Raw genomic sequence first — 17684 nt, 5'->3', positions numbered from 1 at the left:
ATGCCTCGTTAATGCACAAGCCAGCTTCACATTAGTATGTTAGTGAGCTGTGAGGCTTAGAAGCACCTCGGACAAGATAACTAGGAGTTTATTAACAGTTCTGCACAGAAAGCCAAAAGAAAAAAGTAATAAAAAATATATATATATATTTATAGAACTTTGGACACATCACTAAAACCCCTGAAGGATACACACAGAGAAATGGTGTACACCTGAAGAAACAGACAATGAAGACATGGCATTATAAAAAATGTGTCATGTATCTGTGAGGACCAATCCAGCGTCTAGGAGAAAATTCCATGTACAAATACAAATAGTTCCAGTGTAAATATAGCTTGGCGCATTTGGTTTTTGTGATCTCTGCACAAACAATAGACTGAGAGGTAATATTTAGACATATGCGTGTGTGTATATATTTATATATATATATATATATATAGAGAGAATCTGATTTTTTTGTTGTTTCTCTTTTTTACAAAGAATTAAAATACTTAATAAAAAATGTTAAAATCCCTCCTCTGCCCATCAACCCTCCCCCAAACAGCTTAAAATAATAAAAAAAAAAAAAAAAAAGGAAAAAAAAAAAAAAAGACACTCCAGTTAAAAGTTATGGCTTTAGAGTTATTGTACTGTAGATGCTAAACTAAAAAAAATCCTCCCATTCCATTAAGAACCCGTTTTAAAACGTGATGCATCACTCACACAGCAACCCTGCTTCCAACCTGCCGCAGCTGGAGCCTGGCTTGGGTGACCGAGAACAGGCTCTTTTTTTTTTTCCGCTGATCAAAAAGACCAAAAGCTCCGCTTCTTTTCAGTTCCTTTCCAAAGATGGGCTGGAAAAGGATTTACACCTCGCTCCATGCCGGTCTATTTGATGAGCACAAACATTTAAAATCCCTGCTGTTGGCAAATGCTTGACACCTGAGATTTACAAATGATGGATTTTTGCAGGTTGTCCTCCTCGCTCACATCCGCTGGGACAGCACAAGCCGAGGGTCTTTTATTGAAAGATTTCTATTGCCAATAGGTTTTCACCATCATCGTTTTCCTCTCCTCTGGTAAGTGGATGGTTAGTGTTATGTTCAGACAAGCTCAGAGTTTGGATTTTGTTGCTTTGCAAAAGAAAGGAAAAAAAAAAAAAAATAGAAAAATAATGTGACAAGTGGCCCTGTATGCAACCTTTACATGAAGTGTCCAGTGATCTACGTACAGACACCTCAAAAAGTCGAGTTTTTTTGTTTTGTTTTTCTTATACTTGCGCATGCAGACAAGCTCACATGTACACCTACAAAAACACAGGTCAAAAAATAGCTACACACACCCTTGCACATGCACAGACGCGGGTCTACGTGGATAGTGTAGTGTTTGCTTCCAAGCTCCAATGTCATTCTGTACAAAGCCTGAATTGTAAGAACAAAGTCCATTGCAAGGGGGATCTCCTTGTTTGTGAAAGGGGTAAATCCAAAAGAAACCTCAGCTTGCTTACTGGGACCTGAACCAGTAAGAAAAGCAAGGTCTAGTATGCTAGGCAATACTCTAAACCATGAAGACCAAGTAAGATGAAGTGGATTTTACCCTTCACAGATGGAAAGGGGGGTGCCACCATGATTATTTCATTTGGAGGAAAATAAAAATCAGGCAGTGCGGCAGTCACCTGAATCTGATTCCTTATCTTCATGCTGTTAAGAAAAAGGAAAAAAAAAAAAAAAAAAAAAAAGTTTGTTTCAGACCCAAACCTAGAGTTAATTGAAGTGTGCTGTTCTCTTCCATTTTGGCCAAAAGGCCCCATTGTTCAACTGGCAGTTGTCTGGGAAGAAACGTTGAGGTAGGCCTCATACTTATGTACTACATCATGGCAGCTTGTATGAATTTTTCCACATTATCTCGGGAGCTTTGTGAGAGGCTTCAGATCTTCACATCTTCTTGTATACTGAGTTGTGACAGTGTTTTCTTAATGCGCAGAGCTGTCAAGCGAGCTGCTCCATTGGCGTACCAACACTCTCTCATCATCTTCCCCATCACCCGAAGAGCCTGTTCAGTAAATGAAAGCACAAAACTAAACCTTTAGTCAAGAATTGAGAATGAACACATTTACAACCTTATTTAAAAAGGAGTTTTCATTTATAAGTGTAGTAACTCACAACAATTAATCTGCTAGTCTGACTTTAACAGAGTAAATTCTGATTGGCTGCTACAGGTTACTGCCTAGAAACTGTAGGGAAAGAGCTCGAGAGATATAGTTCTCGAATGTGCCCATATTAGCCCCCAGATGTTGTCGCTGCAAGAATTTTACAAGTCTGGTGACAAGAGCAATAAAAGCAGTTCTACGCTTCAGAACAAGGTAAAAGGGGGGAAAAAAACCCAAAAACAAATAATGCCGAGAGGTGTGGGTTTGGGGGTAAATTAGGGTAATGCCCCCAGCATATACTTTAAGAATACAAACATTGAAAAGATTGCCAATATCTATTGAAACTGTGAAGGGAAAAAAAAAAAAAAAAAAGTATAACTGAATTTACAATAAAAGCAAGTCCCTTGCATAGTGGACTGGTGGACAGTTCTGAGAAAACATTGATTTATGCTCACATTTTGACAACTAGCAGCCAACACTGCATGGCTGCTAGATGTCCAACACAGTTGTTACAACTACTATTGAGAAACCAGAATGCAGATGCCACTTTAGCCTGAAGATGGCCATGTGCCTCTGTTTAAAGGTGACAATAGAAGACATGGGGGGGGGGGGGGATTCAATAAAGCGCCCCTTTTCTGGCATCAACTGATCGTTAATTTGTTGCGCCTTATTTACAAAAAAAAAACAAAAAAACATCTGTGACACTTTTGGTTCTGACAGCAACTTAAGTAGTTCTAATTTGCTGACACCAACATTCCTTCGGTGTACAGAAACCGATTTTGCAAAAGCATCTTATATGTTCTAAGAATGGCACAGCATTTTTCTGTTTAAAAAAAAAAGAATGGCACAGCATGCATCGAAATAAAGTAAAAGTTCTAGACAAGTACATGAATTTGGCGCATGCCATGTCACTTCTGGAACACATGCAAGACACTTCTGTCTTTCTCCCAAGGTTTGTTAATTTACCCTAATACATAGTTTCTATTGGTAAGCCAGGTCATTCGCACTGATCTGGTTGAGTGGTATAAAACATATGATACAGTAAACCAAAAAATGCAGTAGAATAAAAAAGTGCCCAATTCACAAAAAAATAAATAAAAAGTATGTGTATGAGCCCTAAGATTTTCACGTATGTACGTTCTGAATCCCTGCAGACTGTAATGCTGATAGCGTTTTCACAAGAGGGTCAAATATCTATAGGTTACAAAAAAAGTAGTGGTCATTTATCATTTTCATTATCTTGCGTTCAGCCTATACTTATGTTAAGTATTAACTCTCATCAATTCTGCTTTGCTTTATACAGCATTTCAGAAGGTACAGTATTGTGTTTAATTTGAGACTATATTGTTTGAATGTTTTGCCTTTCTTCTAAATTGAAAAAAAAGTTAGCAGTGATTACTTACATTTAAACTGGACTTTTCCTGCGATTTTGCTTAAAATGTTTAAAAACCCATTTCCGACTTAATTGCCCTATTATAGTTGGATTAGGTTAAGTAGAACATAGTGTTGTCACTCTAGTAATGTCTTGTATTATTACATTTACTTTGACACATTTTGTCACATGGTAACTGGATTAAGGTGACAATTACCCATGTAAGTATAAATGCTGAAGGGAGGCTGGCAATAGACCGCTCCATGTATGGCCTGCCTACGTTTCTGATACTTTGTTTAACTGAGGAGGCCACTTCAACTAGTGGTTAAATGGCTTCCTCTGAATGGCCAAGGTGGAGAGGTGGTGGATACGTCATAATCTCCACTTCGGTCAATCAGAAAAAAAAAAAATTACTGAAAAAAAAAAATACAAGTTTTCTTCTAAATAGCGGAGATGTGGTATGACCAACTCTCCGTAAATTAGGCAGTAACAGGTGAAGTCTCTGGTACTGCTGCTTGAAAACTGCGCTGCTTACTGAACACAGCACAAGCTACTACAGTATACTGCAGTCTAAGCACCAGTCGGTCTGTTCTGGCACACAAATGTTTTTAGTACACGCTGACCCAAACAAATTATTTCAAGTGCCGGGAAACCGGTAATTTTCTATTAAAGTTCAAGCAGCTCAAACAACCTCTCAGTCAAGTGTTGCTAGTGGGTGTCTATTTACATATATCACACAGTGTCAGGGATAAATGTACATGAGAGTAACACTAGTAGCAGGTCAGCATGGTTCCAAAGTACTCCAATTACATACAGGCCTTTTAGTTATAGTAGGCTGAAATGTGTGATCACTAGAAAAATGCAGGCATGGGGTATGTTATTTAATTCAGAATTGTGAGCTATAAAAAAAGATGTTTTTACGTTTACAGTACAACATGGCATAGCCAGTAAAGTAACCTGACCTTTTTTTTTTTGCAGTGTGGTCAGCCAACAGCAAGCACCTACCTCATAACTTTGCCACCAATTTGGTATGTTAGGCCGTAATTTCTGGTCACACACTACTTTACGCATTTCTTCAATAGAAGGATCCGACGGTACCAAATCATAGTATGGAAGCTGATATTCTTCATGAAAACCTGTAAATACAAATATGTACGTCACAAAAAAATAAAAATGAGCTACATACTGCTCTGAAAAAAAAACTGTCTATTTGCAAACAGATAAACCACAATATCGAACACGGATGAATGAAACCACACACGTCAATAGATAACACTTTAGGGTTGGCTATAAGCTCTAAAACATTCCTTCGATAAATGTCACATACATTTGTGCAGGCTGGATTCATTTTGTCCTGTATTTTCTGAAATAGAAAACATGTGATTGCCAGCTTCAGACCAAAAAGTGACAATTTTCTTAAATACCTAAAATGAGAAAATTTACCACATTTTGGCCACTAGATAGCGCTGCCGATCCAAAGAATTCAACTATTTCAGCGAAATAATCTGGACCGCAAGAATTTGAGACCTTCGTCCAATCTTTTTGATAAATGGATCTCTGTGTATGTATCAAATATATTTCACAGAAAAGGCATATGTAATGCCACTAAGCAGTTATAAACGTTATTGTGCATAATTATGAAGAGATAATTAATTGTTCTGTCTATACAGGAGTGGGATGTCTTGTGCCTAAATCCTCATTTCACCAGCTGGTACTGACTGACATATTGAAAATGTTAGCATGTTACCTACTTCATTGCCTTACAGGATACAGTGCTTGGGTATGACTGGAAATTCCCAGGTCCAAACGCTGTCATGTAGGGAGAGAAGCAGGTAATTAACCTAGTGTAAACTCTGCCTCGCAGCAAGTCAAAGGTCTGTATCACTTAATAGGTGGCCGATCAGTAAAGTGGGGTACACACCAGTAGAAAATCTGACAAAAATTTCCAACCGAGGTAAAATCGTACGATTTTCGGCTAGTGTGTACACAACTTTCAGCAGCCGATGCAGACATTTTCAACAACATAAAAAAAAAAAAAACGGAGGAACAAACACCAATATTTTTATTGTCCGTGCCCAGCACGACCAATTTTCATTTAATGTGTATGCAGTACGTCCGTGAAACATTGGAAACGAAAGAACGCGCATGATCTGAAGCGGCTGACGACCCGGAAGTCTAGGAACAAACATCCCCAAAAAAAAAAAAAAAAATCGGACGAGAAATTTTGTGAACATTATGCACTGTCGACTAAAAACGGTTATGACCGCTGAGCATGAGAGAGAAAAATCAGAGGATATTTAGTACGACTCTCGTCAAGTGTGTACGAGCCTTAAGGGAAAGTGTGTGCAAGAAAACATTTTCACTTTGCCCCAAGTGAGGTGTGTGTGATATACAATATAGATATCATTTTGCTCCTCCCCCCCCCTCTCCCAATAGGAGCTCTGATGTACAGGAAATGCTAGAGGCTGAAACCAAAATATAATCAGGTACTTGGGAAAAAAAAAAAGACGACTTATGATCCATATATGAATATAGAACTGCATATTTGTGTCTTTATATCTGCCTGGAGTTAAGCTTTAAGGTAATCTCCTTGTATAATGAGAATTTGTTAAAATACCTTAATTTCCTCATTACATGGAGTTCAGCTTTAACCACTTCAATACCGGGCACTTTAACCCTCTTCCTGCCCAGGCCAATTTTCAGCTTTCAGCGCTGTCGCACTTTGAATGACAATTGGGCAGTCATGCAACACTCTACACAATATGAAATGTTTAGCATTTTTTTTGCCACACAAATCAAGCTTTCTTTTGATTTTATTTAATTACCACTGGGTTTTGTTTTTTTTTTTTTTAGCAAAAAATAACACATTTTCTTTTCATAAACAAATCCGTGTTTATTATTTAGTCTGTAGGAAAGGTATCGAGTTCACAAACTATGGTATATCTAAATAATTGATCAATTCTGATGTAATGAAGGCATATCCAATTTCTAAAGGCCTGAAAATGCCAGGACAGTACAAATACCCCCCAAATGACCCCTTTTTTAATCACAGCATTCCGGGAGATGGTATAAGTTTGTGGGGAGCACATGACCGGTTGTCTTTGGCGGGAAGCAGAGTCCCAGGACGGAGGGTGCAGCTGTCTCTCCTCATTTTAGGAAGAATAGGGTATCCCAGGCGGCTTGCCTGAGGGGATAAAGGGCTGAGCAGCTGGAAGGATCCAGTGTGCTGAGGACCAGCGGAGCTGTGAGGGTCGAGTTCCAGGAAAGCATTTCGAGGAGTACTGTGAACTGTCCCTGGGGGTCTGCCTAGCAGAGGGGACCACTCCGGAGAAGGTCAAAAAGATCCAGGAGCTAGCTAGCCAGTGCAGAGTAAAGAGTAAACCGGGTGCCAGAGTTTGACCCAGAAGTGTAAGAGGGGGTGCCAGCGGTTGGGCCCTGAAGCACCATGTGTACAGTGCAGAGTGTGCAGTGCAAGGTACACAGAGTTGAGTGTTGCAGCAGCAGTAACAGTACAGAAGGCTACCTCAGTCAGTGAAGACTACAGGGAGCACTTTAAAGGACCTTTGAGCTGAGAGGAAGTGTCAGAAGTCAGATTCAAGTTCACAGACAGCAAGTCCGTTTTCCAAGCGTTGACGGGCATTCTGCCAGCAACAAAGCAGTGCTTGCAGGCATTTTTCACATAGTGTCCCAAGTTGTACCTAGTTGAGCCAGAGGAGTATCCAACTCATTCCCTACTCCCATCCCTATACAAAATAAACAAAACAAACCAAAGATACCGGACTGTACATTGCCTCATATCTCACACTTGGGGAATCAGCTCAAAGGGGCTGTGGGTAACTGTAACCCTGGCAGACCCATATCTGGCCCAATGCCTGGAAATCCTGCTACACGTAAAATCGATTTCTCTGATATTTATTGACGGACACAGCTCCCGATTCTTAACCATTGGGTTATGCTGCCCCCTACAGGAATAGGACAATAGGCAGGAAAAAAAAATATGACTACAACTATGGGGCAGTCCCAGGGGGTATACTCCCACTTCCTGCTATAGGTACTCAGTTTTGTTAGAGTGTCAGAATAAAAAAAAAAAAAAAAAACACTCCATAGAGAGGTTGGTACTGTGTCAATCAATAGAGAGAAATGGATTTTACAGTAAGTCAAATATCCCATATTCTCTTTCATTCACTGGCGGACAGCTCCTGATTCGTCTTAACGATTGGGGCGTTCTGAAGCAGTGTCAAACATGAGGGGTAAAAAACGGGGCTGCCCGTCATGACGCGGACGCTCAGGCAGAGTACCCTCACTAAAACAAGACAGGTGCCCCACACAATAATGGGGGCAAGACTGTCATTAAAAATTAAGCGCCCCCACAGTGCCACCCGGTCCAAGGAAGGTGCCAAACTGACCATATGGCCCAGCAAGCCGCAAGACGCGGCCTAAATTTTTGTGGGGGCCCAGCCGCAATTGCACAGATCCTCAGCCCGGCAGATGCCAAAAAGAAGAGTGGGGTCTTCAGCTACACGCGCTGGGGCCGCCCCCCAACGGCGGCGCCTGACTTGGCCGCATGGTCTAGTAGGTCGCAAGCCGCGGCCTAAATTTTTGAGGGCGCTCAGCTGCCCGGATGCGAGCCCCAGCGGAGCAGACCACCCAGAGGCAGCAGAGGGGAAGGCGGATGCCCAAAGGTAGGCAGTGGCTTCAGCCATCCTCACACAGGCCGCCTCATGTAATTTGAGTAGTAGGCCGCAAAGCCGCGGCCTACATTTTTGTCCGGATGCGGGAGGCCTGTGGATGCTAAACTATCAGCTCCCCCAGCCCAACAACCGCAGCAAGGAGCCCAGAGGACATCCCAGCCCTAGTCACCAACCCCCAGGATGGCAGGAAACCCCCCCCCCCCCCCCGCTGCTGACCTAGTCAACGGCTACTTCAACCAGCCCTCCATAAGAGCATGTGGCAACAGCCTGTTCATAACCTTAGCCAGGGAGAGGGGGCCAAAAGACCCAAAGTGACCAAAATTTTAGAAGGACTGGGGGAAGGGAACCTGGGGGTCTGATCATTCATCCCAGGGAGGGGCCCACATTTACCCCAAAACCCTCCAGGGGTAGTGGGGGGGGGGGGGGGGACAGCTACTTACCACACCAGGAACAGGCTGGGCAGCGCTCAGGACAGGACAACGCTCCATCGTAATGTGGGTGCTGTCGGCCAGGAGAAACGCTGAGATTAGGCCTAAGTGAGTTCTCTTATGCTCCCTCGTGGGACATTTAACTTGCAGGTCAGCCCCCCGTCCAGTGGGGCCATGTCATGGCCGACCTAGCACGGAGCTGCGGTCTGCACGTGTTCGCTGGCCGGACTGGGGGAGACTATATTATCCAGTTTGTCGCCCAGTCCAGCAAGTAGTTCTCACAAGAATAAAATAATGAAAAAAAAAAAAATTTCAATTTAAAATGAATTTCAATTGCCAGGACCAGAGATCCCAGCAAGGAACTAGGTCCTTACGCCTGACTAGGCAGAAAAACTGAGTACCTATAGCAGGAAGTGAGTATACCTCCTGAGACTGCCCTATAGGCTTGGTCAAGTTTTCTTTTTGTCCTGCATAGTGTCCTACTCCTGTAGGGAGCTGCATAACCCAATGGTTAAGAAGAATCAGGAGCTGTGCCTGTCAATGAATGAAAGAATTTTTTTTTTTTTTACTTTTTGGGCCAGTTTTTCTGCGAGAAAAAAAAAAAAAAAATCAGGAGATATTCATTACCATTTACCACCAAATGGAAGCCTAATTTGTCCTGAAAAACAAGGTCTAATCCACCTGGATGCACATAGTATTTGTGATGATATGGACGGATTTACTAACACATGTCAAAGTTTCAAAATTGGGCTTAGGCATTCAAGTGGTTGTAAAGGCAGAAGGTTTCTTATCTTAATGCATTCTATGCCTCAGCCCCCCCTAATACTTACCTGAACCTATCACGATCCAGCAATGTTGTAGGAGTGTCTCAGAGAGGGTGGGGCGGGGCCATGGCTCCCTGTCTGAATGGACACGGAGCTGCGGCTTGGGTTCCCCCATAGCAATCTGCTTGCTCTGGGGGCACTCAACAGGAGGGAGGACCGACGAGGGACCCGAGAAGAGGAGGATCCAGGCCACTCTGTGCAAAACCACTGCACAGAGCTGGTAAGTATATCATTTAATATTGGTTTTACTCTTAGATAAGGGGTTAAAAAAAAAGGTATCTGCAGTGGAAATCATAGCAAGCCTTCAAGTCATGCTAGTGATGCACTGAAATTTCAGCCACCGAAAATAGGGTTTTCAGCGTTGTGCCGAAAGCAAAAAAAGTGCTGAAAATTGCTGTGATTTTACCGCATTTATTGTGTGTTTTTCATAGGCCATGTGACTAAAAATACATCAAAACACAGCACGGTGCATTTTTTAAGTGTTCTTGCTGCGTTTTCAATGCATTTCAACAGGGAGCGGCGGACCAAATATGTACCAAAAATGCAGCAAGCATGATTTTTAACACCGCTTCAAATGGTGCAAACAATGACTGACAATAAAATTATGATTAAAATTAAAAGTCGAATATTATACATTTATAAAAACCGATTATATATATATATTTTTTTTTTTTTTTAAACCGCCAATTTTGGCCAAGTGCATACTGAATTCTTGATTTCTGTACAGAAAAGTCATACGAGAAGGGCTCTATTGCCTTGCTTGCTATGTTTTTTTAATGCACTTCAGTATTAAAAAGGAAGTGTTTTCACCTACTTTTATTTTGAGAAAAAAGTACCATTCTAAATGTAAAACATCTATAATTTCACTTTACTGGATTCTTTTGACAGAAAATGTGCATTTTAAACTATAGATATCCATAGATGTAACAAAAGAAACATACCTCCGGCACTGCATCTACGGGCGATTTCCCAGTAAACTAAACCCAGAGCATAAATGTCAGCACACTTGAATGAGTCGAAATGTTTCATATTTATGGTTTCATCCAGCACCTCAGGAGCCATATATCTACATAATGAAAAACAAACACATTCAGCAATTTTTCTTCACACTGATCTTCAAGTACCACTAAAGTGCATGTTTTTTTTACTCTTAGGAAGAGGCGCAAGCATATTCATGTGTGATGAAGTAAAGAGAACTAGAAAAATTCAAGTTAGACTTACCGGTAACTTGTTTTCCAGGAGTCGTTCAGGACAGCACCTTGCAAGATTGCTCCTCCCTCTCACCAACAACACCCATTCAACTAAACGTTAAAAAAGGAGGCTTCTCCCCACAGCTCATCAGTTGTAGAAGAGTACCTCCGGCCTATGCTGGAACACAATCAAAATATGGTTAACAGCAAAAAATAGAAAAAAGGGCGGGCTGCTGCTGTCCTGAAAGACTCTTGGAAAACAAGTTACCGTTAAGTCTAACTTAATTTTCCCTAATCGTCTTTCAGGACAGCGCCTTGAGAGGATTAAGATTTACTAATCAGGGAGGGACCACAGCCTGAAGGACCTTTCTGCCAAAAGCCTGGTCCCCTGCAGACAGAAGGTCCAAACTGTAATGACGTACAAACGTTAGATAGCTTGACCACCTAGCCACCTTACAAATTTGATCTGGGGTGACACCAGCTTTTTCTGCCCATGTAGTGGCAAGAGCTCTACTAGAGTGTGATTGAATCCCTGGCGGGGGAGATAATTTCATTTTGGGAGTAAGCCTCTAAAATAGCTGACCTAAGCCACCTAGCAATTGACCCCTTTAATACCTGGTGGCCCTTCTTGTTGCCTGAAAAAACTAACAAAGAATTTGAAGAAGATCTAAAGTCCTTTGTTACACTACCTAGAAGTAACAGGATTCTCCTCACATCTAGATTGTGAAAAAGTATTTACTTAGCCCCTGAAGGGTTAGGACAAAATGTTGGTAGGACAATATTTTGAGACCGGTTTTGAACTGAAGCCACCTTCGGTAAAAAAAAAAAAAAACTCGGATCTGTTTTGAGTATCATTTTATCAGGGTAGATAGCCAAAAAAAGGTCATTAACAGAGTGCGTGCAGTTCACTGATTCTTCTTGCGGATGTAATCGCAATTAGAAATACCATCTTGAGGGAAAGATTCCTTAAAGCGGAGAAGTTCCACCCAAAAGTGGAACTTCCGCTCTTTTGTTCCCCCCCCCCTTTCGGTGCCAAATTTGGCACCTTTCAGGGGGGGGGGGGGGGGGACAGGTACCTGTTTTGACAGGTACCCTTCCCCACTTCCGGGATACGGCGCCATCCCTCGGAAGCTTGGCCCCCTCCGCCACCGAGCCAGTAGGAATGCACAGCGCGCTTCGCGCATGCGCAGTAGGGCCCCGCCAGTGAAGCCGCAAGGCTACACTGCCGGCTTCCCTTACCGGCAATGGTGGCGGCAGCACCCGACAGCCAATGGAAACATCAGCTGCGGTACCGACATCACTGGCCTCCAGGACAGGTAAGTGTCCTAATATTAAAAGCCAGCAGCTACAGTATTGTGTAGCTGCTGACTTTAATTTTTGGAGGGGGAGGCAGAACTCCGCTTTAAAGAAATAGCCTCTAAAGGTTCAAAAGGCTCTTTTGTGAAGGCCTGTAGAACCACTAAGAAATCCCATTTCAGGAAAATATTTCCAGGTGCTAGTCTGAAGCGAGTAAGTGCCTTAAAAAACCTTACGACCAAGGCTTCTGAAGCAACTGGTCTCTCCAGAAAAACCTAAGGAGGCTATCTACACCTTAAGAGTACTAACTGCCAAACCCTTTTCCACACCATTCTGCAGGAACTCCAACACTGATACAATATTTTCCAAGGTTTGTTTCGCTGAATGACACCAACTACTGTAGGTTTTCCAAACATAGTAAATGGCCCTAGTTACTTTCTTCCTACTAGAAAGCAAAGTGGTCACTAGAGCTTGTGAGAGTTCTCAATAGCTGCTCCTCCGATACCAGGCGGCGAGGTTTATCCTGGACATATACGGGTGACATACTGGGCCCTGAAGCAGCAAATCTTGTTAAAAGAGGGAGCTGTAAACAAGGTTTTACTGCCAACTGTAGAATAGTTGAGAACCAAGCTCTCTTTGGCCAAAATGGGGCGATCAGAATCACTGATGCTCTTTCCTTCTGTATTTTCCGTAACACCAGCAGAATGAGCTGGAAAGGGGGGAAAGCATAACCCAGAAGAAAGTTCCAAGGATCTGCTAAGGCATCTATCCCCAGGGAACCGTATTTTCGGTGGAAAGAAAATAAAATAGGGAGTTTTGCGTTCTCTTGACGCAAACAAATCCACTTCTGGCCGTAAGTCTTGGTGATTAATGCAAAGACTTCTGGATTCAGGCTCAAATCTGCTTCCCGAATCTTCTGTCTGCTTAAAAAATACGACACCTCGTTTAACGTGCCTTTGAGATGGACCGCTGACAAGGAAAGTAAGTGACTTTCTGCCTACTCCAGGATTTCGGTAAACCGCAACTGAAGGGTCCTGCTTCTTGTGCCCCCATTTGTTTAAATAAGCCACCGTCGTGGCGCTGTCTGATAAGATCTGCACATGGGCGGCCAAACCCAAAGCGAACGCCTTAAACTCTCTCCAGTTTGAGGACTTCATTGCCTTGGCCTGGGACCAAACACCCTGTGCAAGATTCAGATCCCAGTGGGCTCGCCATCAACACATGCCGGCATCCCTTTTTTCAAAGGGGAAGGTCCATAAGCCCCTTGACAAAATTGCTTGCTTTCTCCACCAGAGGGTCCTGTTGACCTTGGAGGGGATTTTTACTTTTGCTTCTAGGGTTTTTGGACTGTGATCCCAAACCATTTCAGACCACTCCAATTTCCTGCTGAAGGAATCTTGCCAACTGAATGGCTGGTATAGTCGAGGATAGAGTTCCCAGGGCTGACAAACTTTCTGACCAACCACTCCTGATTTGTCTGTAGCATAGCTACTACGGTTCTGTATTTTGGCTCTTTTCTTCTGGAAGGAAGATTTTCTGTTCTATCAAATTTATCTGGTAGCCCAGAAACTGTACCAATTGAGCTGGAGTGAAGCTTGACTTCTGTAGGTTCACAATCCCACCCAGGTTTTCTAAGTGACTGCAGGCCTTGCTCAGGTCTTCTTGCAATCTTTCCCTCGTCGTCCAGATATGGGATTACTGAGACTCCCTAAAGGTGGAGAGGAGCAAGGCTTTCTGCCATTATCTTTGTAAAGATTTGAGGGGCAGATGATAGTCCGAAAGGGAGGGCTCTGAATTGCAGATGCAGGACCTTTTTCCCCATATCCACGGCCAACCTCAGGAACCTTTGGGATTAAGTGGCTATAGGAATATGCAGATAAGCATCTCTAAATTGATCGATGCAATGAAGCATCCTTTGGTCAACAAATTCCTGACAGTGAAGATTGAATCCATACGAAATCTTTTTACCGGACTGACCTGTTAAACGGTTTCAGGTTGAGAATGAGCCAAAAATCCCCGGATGGCTTCCTTATCAGAAAAATATGGGAATAGAATCCCTGATGTCATTCTTCTGATACTTGACTCAACTCCTTGTCGCATCAAGTCCTTTAATAGGCCTTTCATAGCCAGGGCTTTGGTTGTGTCTTTTGGAAGGTTTGTGACAAAATCTTTCTGGGAGGAGGATCCGAAAACTATTTGGTATCCATGGGACAGCATGGTCAAAATATATTGATTTTTTGTCATAGCTGCCCAGTGGGGGGGAGGAATTTTCATTCCTCCCATCAGCAACAGATTGTCATTGTGCTTTGTTGGTTGACGTAGGAGGATGGAAAAGGACGCTTCCTTTCCCCCCTAGACTTTTGCGCCGACCAATTCTTCCTTTTCTCTTGAGGCCTACTATCATGCTGAGACCTTCGAGGTAGAAAAAGACGTTTAGCTGGCCATTTCTTCTTTTTAACAGGGAATGATCTTTTTGTCAGTTGTCCTGTCTAAAACTAACTGACTGAGTCTAACTCAGGACCAAACAGTAGACCTCCTAAAAACAGAAACCCGCAAAGTTTGCTCTTGGATCCCGTATCCCCGGTCCAAGTCTTCAACCACAGAGATCTTCTGGCTGAGTTGGCTACAGCTGATGATCTTGCCGTCATCCTAACAGATTCTGCAGATGCATCTGCAATGTAGACTATGGCCGTAGAAATAGTGGAAAAATAATTAAGGACTTCTTGTTTCGGCGAATCTGTGATATGGGCTTTGAGCTGGTTAACCCAGTACTCCAGGTTTCTGGATACAAGTGATTGCCATAGCTGGTTTGAGATTGCCCATGGATTGACAAGCTTTTTCTAAGCTGCTGATCCATTCTTCTGTCCATGGGATCTTTTGGTATTCCCATGTCCTCAAATGCCAAATCAGTCGATCTGGAAACTTGGGAGAAAGCTGCATCTATTTTTGATACTTTATTCCAAAGTGCCCCTGGGTCCTCATCAAAAGGAAAACGCCTTTTATTTGCCTGAGGAAAAAATGTTTTTTTTTAACGCTGGCTCTTTAATGGCCTCCGAGATGGTTGAATGTACCGGGAAGGAGTGACCTTTAGGTTCGTCCAGACCTGCATACATTCTATCATGCAGTAACAATTCCATTTTCTCTTCTCCTAAGCCTAAAGTAATATAAACTGCCTTTAACCATCCACTTGCTCCAACGACAGTTTATAGTTTGGGGGTATATTTTCTACCCCTTCCTCCTCTTCTTCCTCTGAATCTTCTTTGGAAGAAGAGGGGAAAATCCCTTTTGAGTAGGAGGACCTATCTCCACTCCTACCGAAGGGACTGACTGTGAACCCTGAGAGGATTGCGAGGCAGATGGTTGACTTAAGGAAGAATCTGTCAGCGAAGATCGAAAGGACTGGATGGTAGCATCCAGCTCCTCTCTGACCAATGCGATTAAATCACTGCATGCTGTGGACGCTTCCTCTTTAACCAGAGAGTCAATGCATGTCTGACAGTGATTTCTTCCAACCTTCAGGCAGCTTAGTTTTGCATGAAGGACATCTCTTTTTGCATGAAGGACATCTCTTTTTAGCCATCAGGTCAGAGCTCTTAGCCTGCCATGATGAGAGAAAACAGAGGAAAAAACCTCCTATTAAGTCAACCGGTTACTCATCAGGGACACCCGGGTGCACAGGAAGCATATACAAAAAACTCCCATGTGCCAAGGCAAGCCCCCCAGAAACCGGGGGGGAGAAAGGAGAGAGACCCCACAGTAATTTAGGGCAAAAACACAACTCACCCCTTACCTGGGCCTTACTGGTACCCATGCCTGTCCCACTTGCTGCGGATCCCCCTTCCATACGGTGTTCTACAGCGTTGCCGATGGCTAGGAAAGCCGGTTCGGGATTCCAAAAACACCGCTGTGCCGGACTGGAATTATGTACCAGCCTCATTCCTCCCCTCTGCGCATCTGGCGGAAGTGACGCCGCGCGCTTGCTCGTTGAGTGCTGCCCCCTGCCGGATACCTCACTTTCGGCTGGGTAAGTCACTACCCACATCCGGAAAAAAGGACAGCGGAGAGAAAAACCAAAAGATGTCTGCCGCCACCACCGAGGGGCTGCACTTTGCAAAGCAGTACAGGCTCTCCCCGAGTACAAAAGAAGGAGAGGGAGCCCATCCAATGCATTCAGTCACGAGGTATGGGAGGAACTGACTCGTCTAGAAAAACAAACGGCATGGTGGAGCAGGAAGCCTGGTCTCTCAGGATAGCACCTTAGGAGTTCCTGACTCCCAACTAGGTGTTCCTCGGCCAGAGGAAACCCAAAAACTGATGAGCTGTGGGGAGAAGCCTCCTTTTAAAGTTTGGTGAAATGGAGGTTTCCTGTTGGTGAGAGGAAGGAGCCATCTCTCAGAATGCTGTCCTGAAAGACGTTTCGGGAATCATGTAATTGTAGTCATTCTTTTGCCCTGAAGATGAATGTACCCATCTTACTGTAAAGGTGGTCTTCCTTCCCTCAATTCTTTACTAAATCATTCTAGACTCTGTTCCTAGAGTATTTTTTTTTTTTTCTTAAAGTTTGAGTACTTTAGGACTTATACTTTATCCTTACTCCTACACCACTAGAGGGAGCGGAGCACTCTCCCATACCACCCCCTTTCAAGTGTTATACTTTACCTGTTCCCGCTCCAGGAAAATCTTTACCAAGCATGTATTATAATTTAATTTCAATGGGAAGGCCTTCAATGTCTATTCTAAGCCATGATGAAATGGTACAAGCCTTTCCTCAAATAAATGCAGACTGCAGCACTCGTGGTGCAGGAAGCACAGCATCCTCTTGGGAGCATTTCAAGGAATAGGATGTGTACCAGGAATAAACAATGAACTGGGTGAATGGGAGACAGGAAAGTACAACACCTGACAGGGGTGCTAGGGAAGGGTACCTCACCTTAAAAAAAAGTTTGAGTTTTACATGAAGTTAATTTTCATTTACCCTTTCATTGCTGCCGATGCAAGTATTACATCAAAGCGAGCGCTTACATATAAACAATCTCCTGGGTGCTGAAGCAGCCAGGAGACTTTACAATTTTTAACTCGACTTACAGCTATGTTGCAGAAGCGATTTGGGTGGCTTTTATAGCTGCCCAATCAACTTGTAAATACCTGTAAAATGAAGGTAATGCATCACCCAATCGCTGATCTGCACTGGGTACTATAAACCTGTCTAATTAACCTTGTTCCTGTCATATGCACTATGCTATCATATAGGGGGCTCATTAGCCACTGAGTGAGGGCAATAAAGTTGAAATTAAAACAATAAAAAGGAGGTAAAAAAAAAATGAACGTTTGTTAAAAAATAAAAAAATATAATAAATACTTATCCACACATACAAATAGTGGTATGCACATACATATGAAAACGATTAAAGCACACATTATTGCTGCGCACACCAGAATAGGAGACATTGTTTTAAGGGCATCATTCACTGTTAAAAATGTAATTTTATGAGCCGAAATATAGATTAAAGACAATTTTGGGAGCTGTAGTTTTCATACACTAAAGAGGCTGCACTCTCCCACAGCCACCAGCTAGTTCAAAGTAGATAACTACAGTGGGAGCTGGTGACCAGTGTTGTGTAAATGACAGCGGCTGAGGAGTAGCACTGGTCCTTCACAAAAACACAAGCTGACAACCCATGCCAGCAGCTACATTTTGTCTGAGATAAACGATTGTATTACCTGCCGGCATGTGCGGTTGGCAGCCTGTGTTTTT

General features: G+C 43.0%; 1 protein-coding gene across 1 annotated transcript in view; it reads right to left on the bottom strand.

The window, feature by feature from the left end:
• Window positions 1-615: 615 nt before the first annotated feature.
• Window positions 616-17684, bottom strand: part of ACVR1B (activin A receptor type 1B) — an 84783-nt gene continuing 67714 nt past the window's right edge. Inside the window, exons 7-9 of the mRNA XM_082245495.1 lie at window positions 10385-10509; window positions 4506-4636; window positions 616-2031 (exon numbers count right to left, since the gene is read on the bottom strand). Coding sequence (XP_082101621.1) covers window positions 1906-2031; window positions 4506-4636; window positions 10385-10509 — 382 coding nt within the window. The 3' untranslated portion in view covers window positions 616-1905. The remainder of the gene's footprint in view (window positions 2032-4505; window positions 4637-10384; window positions 10510-17684) is intronic.

The sequence above is a fragment of the Pelophylax lessonae genome, assembly GCF_965119305.1.
Source record: "Pelophylax lessonae genome assembly, chromosome: 2".
In the NCBI taxonomy this organism is placed as follows: domain Eukaryota; kingdom Metazoa; phylum Chordata; class Amphibia; order Anura; family Ranidae; genus Pelophylax; species Pelophylax lessonae.
This window is presented reverse-complemented; position numbering and strand designations above follow the sequence as displayed.